The following is a 14742-nucleotide window of genomic DNA, read 5'->3' as shown; positions in this document are numbered from 1 at the left end:
GAGAACATTAACCCTGACAAAGGTCATAGATGAATGCCAGAGGTCAGAGGGAGCTGAAGAATACGAAAAGTGCACATAGTAATAGAAGAGAAAAAGTCAGAACAGAAGATTAAGTGTCAAGTTTAATGCACAAATATACACAGTACTATGGTGATGACAAAGAAAAAACAAAAAAAAAAGACAGAGAAAATCAGAGAGGGATTATAGCTGCAATGACAACACAGGCTAATTTTGATTCGTTTTATTACAAAAATGTAGTAATATCTTAACAGTTGATCTGTAACATCTCTGAACTGTGGTTCACAAAAAAATCAGAAACCAGCAGTAAAATAAATAAAAACATCTCCGTCTTGATAAAAAAAAAAAGCTAGAAAACATCAACATAGTACAAAAAATGACTTTGTTCCCATTTATTTCCTCAGATCCATTTGTGTCGGTGACAGCAGTTTACCCCCCGCCATGTTGTATTGCTATGGTAACTGATACTACAGTCAATGATCCAGTTCCCCTGAATGTTTGGACAAAGTATGTCCTTTGGTAGATTTAAAGCTGACTGATGTAATCGATATGAATGCTGGACTCAGCACCAATGAAAACCAGGCTTATAATTATATACTCATGGATTTCTTGTGTGGGACATTGAAAAAATACTGCAGTGCCTGGTCAGGAAACATACAGTTGACCAACAATTTCAACAATAAAAAATAAATCAATTATTAAAAATTGAAACTGAACAAATTCGACCCCTGGGGATCCAGTGTGGTATACAGAATGGTCAGTCTGACTAATCCCTGGTCAAAATAATCAGCCCTGATTTCTAGACTGCCCCTCCCTTACACCACACTGGACAAGTATGGTAAATGTGAGATCATTGCACATTCAACATGGCATCTGTAAAACTCCAATGCCATTACCAATTAAAGGCACTTCACATATACCACCAGCGCCCCCCCACAAAGGGAGGCAATTCTTATCAATGTTCAGTAATGTCATGATTTGCTGCACACTGCACACGCTAAATGGTGGACTTGGAAAATGAGACTCGAAGGTGGTTTGTGTCACTCAAGGGGTAGTTGTGCATAGCCTACAAAAAATGAAAAATAACTATCAATTATACAACCGCCGCAGAAATATCAGCATAGAAGTATTACATGAAAATTCTTGATAATAGCATGTTCTTTTGCGTCACTCAAAAACAATTGCTTGGTGAGCTATATATCATATCTAGTCTTTAAGATTCAGACCCATGACAATGGATTTAAATAGACTTCACATCAATATCATGAGGAGCAGATCCCAAGTCTTTGTATTGTGGGAGTCCATACAAATTAAGATCAAAAGTTTTCTTCAAACAATTTTACTAGATAAATGCATCTTTGATCCACTCCTAGGAGCTAGATCCCCTCCCGCTTTGTAAGAAACAGGATACTCACAATTAGTGCCGTCACCGCCTCATCGACACTTCCCATCTGTATCAGTGCCATTTTTCTGTCTTTCCTGAAATAATTGAACAATTTGATTGATTGGGCAACATTATTTTTCAATGCATAACTCGTTATGTAAAGCACCGTGATATAATTAATGCTTGATGTTTTTGACTAAATTCTATCCTAAACATGTAATAAAAAGTGGCTTTATCAAATGATCAATTAGATTTAGATAAGGAATCAGTTTAATAGTAAAGCACAGTATTATATCATACCATAACTTGGTGCAGATTACACTTTTGTAAAACAGTTTATGAATGCAATCTGTATGAAGTTATGTTTGAACCCAATAACATACGTTGCTATCATATTCATACCTTAAATAAATCCAAGATAATATTCACTAATTCATGTTTCAATTATCATTATTAGTTTTGTTTCACTCTGAGCTTCATAGAATTCCTCTGCAACCAAATCATACTTACGGAAAAAATTTAAATGCTTTCACTTGACCATGTTGAGAAAACGCATCTGTGATGAAGTCCTCCTCTACATTGGGTCTGCAAATGCATTTTAAAGGTCAGAGGTAAGAGGTCAAAGGTGAGGACAGATATTCATTAAATAATAAGACAAAACGTTAGTTCAGACCTACGGTTGCTTCTTTTTATGAACGTAGAAAATAGAATACAGCTTCCAGTATATTTGGGTTTCACTTCACGAATTTTACATGTCAGGTGAATCATAAAACTCCTAATTTCTTCTACATTGTGTATATATAAATCCAGAACATTTGTGTTCACCTTGTTGGATAGATGAGGAAAAATAATTACTTAATGTTGGATAAATGCAGTATTATCTGTTGGATATCAATGGACCATTAGATAAATACAATACTTTGATTAAATACTTCGGGAATGTTAAATAAATGCTGTAACTTGATTGGATACTTACGGAATGTTGGATAAATGCAGCACTGTTGATGGAGGGAAGATATTCTGGCAGTTTTTGGAGCCAGGGCGTTTGAAACGATGGAGAGGGGAAGTAGTGAAATCCTTTGTTAGCCCGGCATCCTGTTAATTGTACAATACATAATTAAATAAACTGATAAATGCATAAAATATAATTTTAAATGTACATAAACAATTCCTGTAGATCTCACATCACAAACAAAAACCCTGGTCAGAAGACAGTTATACTGATGTACAGATGGACAAAGTGGCAGCTAGTTAGCTTCCTGACCACTCTAGACACACAGACCACTTACCGGCTGTCCTTCCTTGGGCATCTGGACCAGCGTATGCTTAGACTGTGTCACCCGGATGTTTTTACCCCACACCTTCACTTTGTCCAAGTGAGCAATCGCTAAAATAAAACGCACAAAAGCTCAGTTTATAATCGCTGGAAAAAAACATCACACAAAATGTCAGTCTATATTCACTGAAATAAATTTCAGTCTCGTTTATCTGATCGATTTCTCACCAGTTTTATCATAGCCAATTCATCCTTCAAGTTTCCTTTATGTAACATGAATACAAGAAATCCGTCATTCCTCAAAACGGCTTACGTTAGAATTGAATTGTTCAAATGTGTAAGAAACTGACCCCGACACATGGGAACACAATCAACTCCACTCTAACAGAGCTTGGTGAAGTTCCTAATGTCCTTATTAATCTAGACTGAACCTGATGAGGTTCCTGATACTTAACTGAACCTGATGAGGTTCCTGATACCTAACTGAACCTGATGAGGTTCCTGATACCTAACTGAACCTGATGAGGTTCCCGATACCTAACTGAACCTGATGAGGTTCCTGATACCTAACTGAACCTGATGAGGTTCCTGATACTTAACTGAATCTGTTGATGTTCATCATAACTTATAGAACCTGATGAAGTTTATGATAAACTGAACCTGATGAGGCTCCTGATACCTAACTGAACCTGATGAGGTTCCTGATACCTAACTGAACCTGATGAGGATCCTGATACTTAACTTGACCTGATGAGGTTCCTGATACCTAACTGAACCTGATGAGGCTCCTGATACCTAACTGAACCTGTTGAGGTTCATCATAACTTATAGGACCTGATGAGGTTTCTGATAAACTGAACCTGATGAGGTTCCTGATACCTAACTGAACCTGTTGAGGTTCATTATAATTTATAGAACCTGATGAAGTTTATGATAAACTGAACCTGATGAGGTTTCTGATACCTAACTGAACCTGATGAGGTTCCTGATACCTAACTGAACCTGTTGAGGTTCCTGATAACTTATAGAACCTGATGAGGTTTCTGATATCTACTTAATTGTACTTAAGGTAGTCAATCTGTAATGAAGGATACTTCCACAAATTCAAATATTGTAATAATATATATTAATAATATATATAACTTTATATACTATATTATGAACCTATTTGACAGACAGGGTTCAGTATCGTGAACTTTTCACACTTCTATATCATTACTTGTCTGTCCTTGACAAAAAATCACCATTCTCCTCTTTTTCTTGTGGTGACCTACATACTTCTTTGTTAAATTTGAAATTATGGTCTCAGCATTCTCAATAATTGAGATTGTTTCCAAGATATCCGCAAAATTGTGTTTTCTCTAAGACTTACATGTTATATAAATTTGATAATTTTAGGCGAAACCTTTTTTGTGAATCATTTTCTTTGTTAAAACTTTAAACTTGATGTAATAATCTACATCACCATTGATCAGAAATAGAATATATGAACATTATGGATATGACTATCTTAAGATTCCCCTACCTACCAAACTGACCTTATTGAGGGGTCAACTATCTACTTAACTGAGCTTGTTGAAGGGTCAACTACCTACCAAACTGACCTTGTTGATGGGGTCAACTATCTACTTAACTGAGCTTGTTGAGGGGTCAACTATCTACTTAACTGAGCCTGTTGAGGGGTCAACTATCTACCTAACTGAGTCTGTTGAGGGGTCAACTATCTACCTAACAAATTTTGTTAAGGGGTCAACTATCTACTTAACTGAGCTTGTTGGGGGTCAACTATCTACTTAACTGGGGTTGTTGAGGTTCAATTCCTTCCTAACTGAATTTATTAAGGTTCCCAATACCTACCTACCTGAGCTTATAGGTGTGCCCTACCTACCTACCTGAGCTTATAGGTGTGCCCTACCTACCTACCTGAGCTTATAGGTGTGCCCTACCTACCTACCTGAGCTTATAGGTGTGCCCTACTTATATACCTGAGCTTATAGGTGTGCCCTACCTATCTACCTGAGATTGTTGAGGTTTCCGATACCTACCTAACTGAGCTTGATGAGGTTCAGCCATTTGCACCAGGGCATTATCTTTCTTGTTGAACAGAATTTTCACTCGATGCACATCCCCATACACGCCTGTACAAAGTCAACATAGCAAACGATAGAAGATTTCCACCCACGACAAAATCAGTGGGAAAAAAATTGAATCTCGTGCATCTGATAAAATTTCCATCTAATGTACAGGTAATACTACAATACACAGAAACAGACTAAATAAAACAGAAGTGCTTTAAAATACAAACGTACCAAAAAGGGTAAAGAGAGCGTCGGGCGTAACCTTCTAGAGACAGGAAGTTAGCAGAGCGAAACCAAGAATCCGAGGAGAAAAAGTCCACGTGTAGAACACCAGCAGAGTTTGGGAATAAAAAAAAGACATCAATAATTTAGTGGTTGTGATTAATTCCTAGGATCTCTAGCAGTGTGCTACATTAGTCTATACAAAATCAACATGCCCACTTATTTCATGCTATTAATTCCCTAAGTATAAGCTATTCAGTCCTTCAGGAATCCAACCAACCCTAAATTCTGTCCTAACTGCCTCCAAATCTTTTCGTTTTCTTTTTCTTTCTTATTTTTTTTTTTTTTTTTTTTTTTTTTTGGTCAAAACAAAGATGTTAAAAGTTTTACAAAACAGAAAAACAAAAATAAAAAATTCTGATATTTGAGAAGCCCTCAGAGGATTAAGGAATTAGATTATCTGGTTGCAGGTGAAAAAATTATCGTCTTTGTGTTTCTTCCCAATTGCACATTTCCCATTTTACTAAGGAGATTTATCCCATTTTAGTAAAAGTCAAAAATAAGTCTGGCTGACTGAATAGTAACTATGAACTGGTTAGAATTTTTGACAAGTTCTGTATGCTGTGGTAAGCAAGAGGTACAATTCTGAAAAAAAGTGAATAAAGAATGTATACACTGATTTGAATAAAATCTAACTGAAGTCTACTGAGACAGCAGAAAAAAATAATAAAAGATTATATAAACTGACTGAATAGCTTAGAATGGTGAAAGCGATTGTAGAGCCGAATAAGCATGCCTCACATGAAGATAAGCGTTGGTGATTACGAAGCTTCGGGATTCGGGAAATAAACATCACCAAACAATACAATCGTACATTAACTTCCATCTTAAAATTTAATAAAAAATACCCCCCCCCCCCCTTTTATTAAACATATTTTAGGCTCAAATAAACCACCAGTGATAAAAGAATCTTTTTGTGTTTCCATTTGATGTAGACGGACTTCAGTTCTAGGGATCTTCTTGTGGGCTAGGCTTGCACAGCACTGAATGGACCAGCTCAGTAGACTGTATAACAATAATTATACACCGATCCAGGGGAGATAATTATAGCATCAGGCGAGAAATTTCTGCAGGATCTTATAGATGATTAGCAGAGTTGTTTTTTTTTTTATATAAAAAAAACAAAAACTAAAGTAGCTAACTGAGACAGCTGACCAACAAACTCCTTTACAACAAGCATCTGCTCTGCATGTGGACCATTAGCTGGTGCCCACACCACAACAGGTCGGCAACAACTTGCCACATGGCTGTCGGGCTTCGTGGAGTCGTGAACCTTCATTACCCAGTGTTTGTGTAGTTACTGCTGGTTGTGGACTTTGCTGGTCAGCTGTGGTTCCTAGCCACACATTGACCACTGACCTGTTCGTCCAGATTGGACACCAGCAGCACTGCATTGCCAGCCGCGGCGGCTGCATTCAGAGTCATCATCCTGGCGGCTCCCAGAGCGCTCGGAACACCATAACTGGACATCTGTGGAACTTGAGCTGTAAAGCAAAAATCTGAACGGTTGGCCAAGTGTGTGATAATAAATACTAAAATTATGTTCAAATCCTCTAAAATATGTCAAATAGACTGGTATTTAATCAATTTACATAACTAAAATATGTCAGATAGACTGGTATTTAATCAACTTATATAACTAAAATATGTCAGATAGACTGGTATTTAATCAACTTACATAATTAAAATATGTCAGATAGACTGGTATTTAATCAACTTACATCACTAAAATATGTCAAATAGACTGGTATTTAATCAACTTACGTATTAACTAAAATATGTCAAATAGATTGGTATTTAATAAACTTATGCAAGTCGTTTCACAAATATTTCTTTTTAAGAAAATGAATGATCAATTAAAATTATTGTTGAACGGGAAAGATTAGTGAAGAACTGAGACAAGCCTCAGACACAGAATTCTATCACCATTACAAACACGCACACAGCCAGGTCAAGTCCCTGCGTTCTCAATAGAGGAGGGGACATTATATCATTATGGAAATTAGAGACGTATACACACTGTATGAAGCATGCAACATTAACCACTCAGATTACCGCACCAAATATCAGAATCAAAATAGAAATTTAATTATATACATCTCTATCTCAACTGCATTAACTAAATTGGAATTTGAAATTGTATGGGGCCCTCATGTGCTACACTCTCTGACAGAAGTATTGATGTGGTACAGAAATAATATGCTGATTTGATGGAGGTTAATAAACTTTATATTATACAGTACATAATGACTCTGACAATATTGACTTTAGTTTGAAACATGACACTTCAGATTACAGACACAGATACACAATACAAATAATATAAATAGCTCTGGATCGGGCTACTGTTGTCTATACAATACATACAGTAGGCCTACAACAAACATATACTAATTACAACCATAAAGCCTTTTTTAATAAATACACTTTTCAGGCGCAGACATACAGTAGTTGACCTTTCACATCTAGATGTCATGACCTCAATAAATCCTAGGGTCACGACCTTTGAAGAGGAGTTACTTACCTGAATTGTTTCCACTGAAGTTATTTGCTAAAAAGAGGAAAGAAAAAAGAAAAGTCAGAGTGAATAGAAGGAGACAACTAAAACTTCTCATGCCAAGCAGAGACACACATCTCTTCCCTGTCAATCAGTATAAGTCTCCGCCCACCCATCACCAGTTAACCCATCAAATTCCCAAAACAAGACTGATTGTCGGAGAAGAGTTTAGAAGCTGGACACAGCGGTCCCTTCCCTATCAACCAGCATTAGTCTCAGTCCACCAATCGCAAGTTCAGTGGTCAAACATCTGAGATCAGACCAAATGACCGCAACAAACAGGTCTCTTTCCCATCAGTCAGCATCAATCTCCGTCTACCCATCATCAGTTAACCAATCAGATTCCTGAGACCAGACTGATTGACAAAGAAGTTAAGGTGCTCAAGTGCTGTTATGCACACACATAGAAAACTCATGCACTATGGTTATTTCTAGTCAGTTGTTGATCTGTCTAGACTACCCAGCCTTCAACTTTAAAGTTAGCTGTTTACTGATATTGAGTCCTAATTTAAAGTCCAAAAGCCATTTTAAAGTCAGTCTCTGTCCTTTATCATCAGTTGGTTGTTGAACACACCACATGAAATATTCACATGTGCCACTAAAAGTCATACAAAACAGTGCAAGAGTCAGTCTGTCAATAAATTGTTGTCTAGTCAAACACAGCACACAAGGGGTGTAATGAAAAAGGTGTCATCTACTACTGAAAATGTCACAAGGCAGACAGCACCTTTCTCTCTTCCACCCCTCTGCAGTGTAAGGTCTCTGACAGCAGCATGCAAGTCGACGTCGGTTAGACAGCTTGTCAGTACTTGTCATTGATCAGACAGTAGTCAGTCTGTCTCATTGATGAAACAGGAGTCAGTATCTGTCGTTGATTAGACTATAATCAATACTTGTCGTTAATTAGACAGGTGTAAGTATTTGTCATTAACAAGACTATAATCAGTATTTGACGTTGATTAGACAGTAGTCGTTGATTAGACAGTACTTAGTATTGGTCGTTGATTAGACAAGAGTCGTTGATTAGACAGTACTCAGTATTGGTCGTTGATTAGACAAGAGTCGGTATTAGTCGATTAGTTAGGAGTCAGTATCTGTCTTTGTTTAGACTATAATCAGTACTTGTCGTTGATTAGACAGCTGTCAGTATTGGTCATTGATTAGACAGCTGTCAGTATTGGTCATTGATTAGACAGCTGTCAATATCTGTCATTGTTTAGACTATAATCAGTACTTGTCGTTGATTAGACAGCTGTCAGTATTGGTCATTGATTAGACAGCTGTCAGTATTGGTCATTGATTAGACAGCTGTCAGTATTGGTCGTTGATTAGACAGCTGTCAGTATTGGTTGTTGATTAGACAGCTGTCAGTATTTGTTGTTGATTAGACAGCTGTCAGTACCGGTCGTTGATTAGACAGCTGTCAGTATTGGTTGTTGATTAGACAGCTGTCAGTATCTGTCGTTGATTAGATGGCAGACAGTGTAGAAGCGCAGCGTGACAGTACAAAGGACAGGAGAAGGAGACAAAGTTAGTGATAAGTGACTAGTACCATAAACAGGTGTGCCTCCCACCACATTGGCGGCGCCGTACGCCGATAGTGGCGCTCCTCCCATCCCCGGAACCATGGATGTCAACAGGCTTCCTGAACCTTCCAAACACATGCCATTATTACTATATGATAATTGGCTACAGACAAAGCAAAAAGCGATTCACCAAAGCGGGCACAATTCCTATCTATTCAATCACACCCTGTGCTGTCTACTCAGAGGGAGGGAGAGGGGAGGGATTACAACGTGTTTTACAAGGTCAATGTCTTGCTGAAATTTCTGTTCTGTATTGGGTTTTTTCTTGGGGTGGGGGAGGGGGGGGGGATTATATTATCTATAAGTGCAAAAACCTAGCTACTCAAAATACTATTATACTTTGGAACTAGCAACATTAACCAACAAATGTGCCAAAATAAAACAACCAGGCATGACATTCTTCTCAATGTGTGAAGGTGCCTTCTTAAATCAGATCGTCTTAACTTCTGAAGTTGTCTGTTTACATTTAAACTTCCAACACATTGCAGGATAAAAATTGGACAAGTAGAAATGAAACAATATGGCTATTCTTTAAAAAAAAATCTTTAAAATGTGATGTTTCTAAAAATTAAAAAAAAGTGGTTTAACAATCTTTTTACGCGTATTTTTCTTTTCTAAAATGAAATGTTTTCTTTCAAAAGTCTAGATGTAAAGTGATTGGATATTTTCAGCACCAGGATAGTTTCAATATCTGGATAATTTCGGTGATCAGATAATTTCTTGTTGAGATAATTTTGGGGAAGTGAATTTTGCTTCTAGCCTCAGGTGTGATGGGCTACAGATGGTGTCACTACAGATACAGTAATATAATGGATTAACTTTCCAGGTTCTCTGTGACCTTCACCCTGCAGTGACCTTCACCCACAGGTGACCTTCACAGAAAACCTGCACTATAACATCACTGCACAATATATCAGCATTTCATCACATTCTTATTGTTATTCTTATATCAAACTTTTTAAAAAAAATTACAAAATATTCTTTAGTCACCATAAGAGTAAGAAAATTTCAGAATGTGAAAATATGCAAATAAATTATATGTTAGACCAGTACACAATGTACTAATTAGTATGTAATAAATAATTTTACAAACTGGTAAGCACCAACTTCAGTGTTAATCGCAAAAATATTCTGAATATGTACAATATAAATTCATATATAAGAAATATAAACTGGTGTCAACGTGAAAACATGGATTCCAACTGATCCAATTTTTGTTAAACGACAACAAAAACATCCAACAAATTACTTATTATTTACTTACTCCTTTCTGTCGGAGATCTGACCTTGACATCTAGGGGTCAAACACTGAATAGGTGAACTTTCTATATACAATGTGTACAGTTATACTAGGTATATAGGATAACATCAAAAAGGGGGATTGGGTTTGGTTTGACACTTACCTCCGAACGGCATGGCCTGATCGAGACCTGGGTCCCCGCTGGGTAGGTTGGGGTTTGTGAAGTCACGACTTTTGTCATTGTTGTATTTGACGTTAAGATTGTTCAATTTGGAGTAGTCGATCCGTAGAGTACAACAGCCATTGTAAATATTCTGCCCATCAAGAGACTGAAATCAGATAACAGACAGTTTATCATCCTTTATTATAGGACGAGATAATTCCAGGCTTTCTAATCAGCTGAGATCCAATAACCTAGGAAAAATACAACATCGTGCTTCCCTGCACATGCTGTTGAAGTGCATAACATTTGTTTTCTCTAACATTTGGCCAAAAATAAATCTAGAATTTCAAAATTTATATGATTGATAATCATTCTTTGGCCGCGCATTGAAAACTATCATTCTAAAGAAAGGGTGACTTACATGTACATCAAGAACCGGAATAAAGGGTGACTTACATGTACATCAAGAACCGGAATAACAACTGTTGAAGCATAGTAACATCAAATTCAATCTAAATGTGACCAATCAGGTATTTGGCAAGTACTACATGTTAGAGTAGTTGGTTTATAGTCACGTAATAAACAAAGCCTCGCGTCTCTAATCACTTACCACTAAGTACTACATGTTAGAGTAGTTGGTTTCTAATCATGTAATAATCAAAACCTCACGTCTAATCACTTACCACTAAGTACTACATGTTAGAGTAGTTGGTTTCTTCAGTCACGTAATAAACAAAACCTCGCGTCTAATCACTTACCACTAAGTACTACATGTTAGAGTAGTTGGTTTCTTCAGTCACGTAATAAACAAAACCTCGCGTCTAATCACTTACCACTAAGTACTACATGTTAGAGAAGTTGGTTTCTAGTCACATAATAAACAAACCTCGCGTCTCTAATCACCTATGACCAAGTCTTGCAGTCTACCTGTATACAAAGATGGCTGACCAGGTATTGATTCATTGGTTCTATGTTATAAATTAATCATATTTTAAAACAATTACTGACACTTTCTTAGTACGACTCATCAAAATGCTTCAGCTACCCTCGAAGTACACTATTCACCTTGTCCTCTGGGCTCGGTGAATACTGCACTTCTCAGATAGCTAAAGCATCGTACTGACCTAAACTATGTCAATAATTGTATGGTACAATAGACCGACTATAAGGAATAACACCAAGTACAACTTATCAATACAAGGAATAACACCCAGTACAACTTATCAATACATGGAATAACACCCAGTACAACTTATCAATAAAAGGAATAACACCCAGTACAACTTATCAATACAAGGAATAACACCCAGTACAACTTATCAATACAAGTACAACTTATCAATACAAGGAATAACACCCAGCACAACTTATCAATACAAGGAATAACACCCAGTACAACTTATTCATACAAGGAATAACACCCAGTACAACTTATCAATACAAGTACAACTTATCAATACAAGGAATAACACCCAGCACAACTTACCAACTTTGCTGCATTTGCTGCGACTGGGTCTGACATCTGAATCAATGCTTGGAATGAATCTGTAGGACAATGAGAACTCGGATTACACACACTGCATCAAGTCATTGAATGCTCATGGTCTAGTCCATTTCCATAAACTTATTTATAATTTTACCTACTTAATAAAATAAAAACTTACTGTTTTTGGTGAATATGATCATCTTTAAGACCTTGCCAAATTTGGAGAAGATCTGAAAAACAAAATCAAATTTAAAATTGACTGTAAATCTTCGTAATCAAATTTTCCTTCAAAGGTATTATTGGCTTCTTCTGTAAAATATACCACATTGAAAATATTGAATTGTAGCATAACTATTGCAATACATATTGTGAAGGGGGTGTATCGTTTCAGCCCTCATCTTAATTCACACACCCTTCCGCCTTTGAAGATTTTTTCGATCCACCTCCGTGTTCTCTGATGATGCTGAAACAGCACCTACATTCCCACTGAGTAGATTCGGTGACAACCTGACACACTACTTAAATAAAGCCTCAATTCCATTGGGGTAAACTAAGTGTTCTACATCAATTACGACCTATGTATCTGATTCTACAAGGCAGACTTATTCCACAATGGTTTAGAGATGCAGACCTGGTATCTTAATTCCCACGACTAGGTGTTCTACAATGATTCTGAAATACTGACCTGGTATAAAACCTCGATTCCCACGGGGTAGACTAGGTGTTCTACGATGATTCTGAGCGTAGTGCGTTTCTGTCCCTCCTCTGTGGGGCCCCCCATTACTGCGGAAGCGGCTTGCAAAGCTGCCTGAGCTGTGGCATTCTGCAACATAAACAGAAGTATTTATAAACAAGTTGAAGAATAGTAGACGATGAGACCTCATTGTATATCAGCCATGCCTACGTAAACCACACCCACATCAAACGTGTTCACACATCACCAAATTAATATATTATGTTTTGGTTTTTTAATTTATGAGGTCTTTCTTCAAATAACCTGTGTATTGACACTTATTTCTACTGTGAGAGGGATGCATGGAGCCAATTTTATTGAAATCTTAAGTTAAATGTATCTATTTGATTATCATTTCTGCCAGTCAAAAAGCTGTAAGATTTTCTCAAAAAAACTTTTTCAGTGTAAAAAGAAAGCATATAGACCTCAAATTAATTGACCTGGTCTGTTTTGTAGTGTTAGGAGAAAGCGTACAGACTGGAAATGATTTGGCCTGGTGTTTTGTAGTGTTAAGAGAAAGCGTACAGACTGGAAATGATTTGGCCTGGTGTTTTGTAGTGTTAAGAGAAAGCGTACAGACTGGAAATGATTTGGCCTAGTGTTTTGTAATGTTAACACCTGAAATGATTTGGCCTGGTGTTTTGTAATGTAAACACCTGAAATGATTTGGCCTGGTGTTTTGTAGTGTTAGGAGAAAGCGTACAGACCTGAAAAGAATTGGCCTGGTCTGTTTTGAGCTCTTTGTGATTTGAAAATTGCACATAGACAGGTTTCATTCGGATCTGAGCAGGATTCTGTTGGTGAAAGCTAACCATAGTAACAGCTGCTTGTTCATCCAGAAACTCCAAAAAAGCCTGAAAAAGAGAAATCATACGTCATTACAGTCATAAACCAGACAGGGATCCGATTAAACACTTCACAGACATAAACCGTAAAAACAAGGAAATAATCCTTGCATTCTGGTAATTAGCAAACGAAAATATACAGTTTCAATATATTCAATTCGGACACTATGAATACCTGAATTTTAACGCTTTAGTTGTCCAAAAATAGACTACAAAGCATTACATTCCTACATGCCTCTGTTTTGAAGAATTTTCGTGAAACCGTGGTAATCAACAAGATCTAACCAATGTTTTAACCAACGATATATATCTGCTTTTTCTGTTTGAGCAACGTTCAACATTTCAACGAATTTAACCTGGTTTTTCTGTTTGAGCAACGTTCAACATTTTAACGAATTAAACTTGGTTTTTTCTGTTTGAGTAACGTTCAACATTTTAACGAATTAAACCTGGTTTTTCTGTTTGAGCAACGTTGAACATTTTAAGGAAATATACCTGGTTTTTCTGTTTGAGCAGTAGGACGTTTGACATTTTCCCATACGGCATTCCTAGCTGGACGACATCTGCCTCTGTACAGTCGGGAGGCAGGCTCCGAATGTGAACCACGCGTGAGGGACCATTGGCGGAATTCTGTTCGAGTTTCACCTGAAGACAAATAAAACATTTTTTTAAAAATTCAGTTGATTCAAACTGAAAACATTGATGATACAAACTAACAAGAGGAAAACTCACAAATACACCCCTCCAATGTATTCAGTAACGCATCAGTACAAGAGGAAGACTCACAAATACGCCCATCCAATATATTCAATAACACAGAAATACTCCTATTAACATCATAATACAACCTGTCTGATAGTTTAAGAGACATGGGACATGATTTTTGGTCACTAGAAATTGACATTTTTTTGGCTATAAAAATAAATATCTTTTATAAATATAATCCCATAGGAATCTGGGTTAGAATAAGTCCTCAGTACACATTGCTTGTCGTAAAAGTGACTAAATGGGGCAGTCCTTTGGATGAGACTGCAAAAACCGAGATCCAGTGTCACAGCAGGTGTGGCACGATAAAGATCCCTCCCTGCTCAAAG

At 37.0% G+C, this 14742-nt stretch overlaps 1 protein-coding gene across 15 annotated transcripts in view; it reads right to left on the bottom strand.

Moving 5' to 3' along the window:
• Nucleotides 1-226: 226 nt before the first annotated feature.
• Nucleotides 227-14742, bottom strand: part of LOC125668126 (polypyrimidine tract-binding protein 1) — a 42343-nt gene continuing 27827 nt past the window's right edge. For 5 of the 15 annotated variants that reach the window (XM_048901921.2, XM_048901922.2, XM_048901917.2 and 2 more), the window contains 16 exons: nucleotides 14144-14293; nucleotides 13511-13657; nucleotides 12756-12893; nucleotides 12249-12300; nucleotides 12071-12129; nucleotides 10585-10750; nucleotides 9148-9246; nucleotides 7563-7589; nucleotides 6398-6522; nucleotides 4988-5021; nucleotides 4724-4816; nucleotides 2692-2789; nucleotides 2379-2497; nucleotides 1913-1987; nucleotides 1434-1497; nucleotides 227-1084 (listed from right to left, as the gene is read on the bottom strand). In XM_048901921.2, the coding sequence (XP_048757878.2) occupies nucleotides 1016-1084; nucleotides 1434-1497; nucleotides 1913-1987; nucleotides 2379-2497; nucleotides 2692-2789; nucleotides 4724-4816; nucleotides 4988-5021; nucleotides 6398-6522; nucleotides 7563-7589; nucleotides 9148-9246; nucleotides 10585-10750; nucleotides 12071-12129; nucleotides 12249-12300; nucleotides 12756-12893; nucleotides 13511-13657; nucleotides 14144-14293 (1515 nt within the window). In that variant the 3' untranslated portion in view covers nucleotides 227-1015. The remainder of the gene's footprint in view (nucleotides 1085-1433; nucleotides 1498-1912; nucleotides 1988-2378; nucleotides 2498-2691; nucleotides 2790-4723; nucleotides 4817-4987; nucleotides 5022-6397; nucleotides 6523-7562; nucleotides 7590-9147; nucleotides 9247-10584; nucleotides 10751-12070; nucleotides 12130-12248; nucleotides 12301-12755; nucleotides 12894-13510; nucleotides 13658-14143; nucleotides 14294-14742) is intronic. The other 10 variants (XM_056164090.1, XM_048901920.2, XM_056164092.1 and 7 more) reach the window with 3 other exon arrangements.

The sequence above is a fragment of the Ostrea edulis genome, chromosome 4 (genome assembly GCF_947568905.1).
Source record: "Ostrea edulis chromosome 4, xbOstEdul1.1, whole genome shotgun sequence".
Taxonomy (NCBI): Eukaryota; Metazoa; Mollusca; class Bivalvia; order Ostreida; family Ostreidae; genus Ostrea; species Ostrea edulis.
This window is presented reverse-complemented; position numbering and strand designations above follow the sequence as displayed.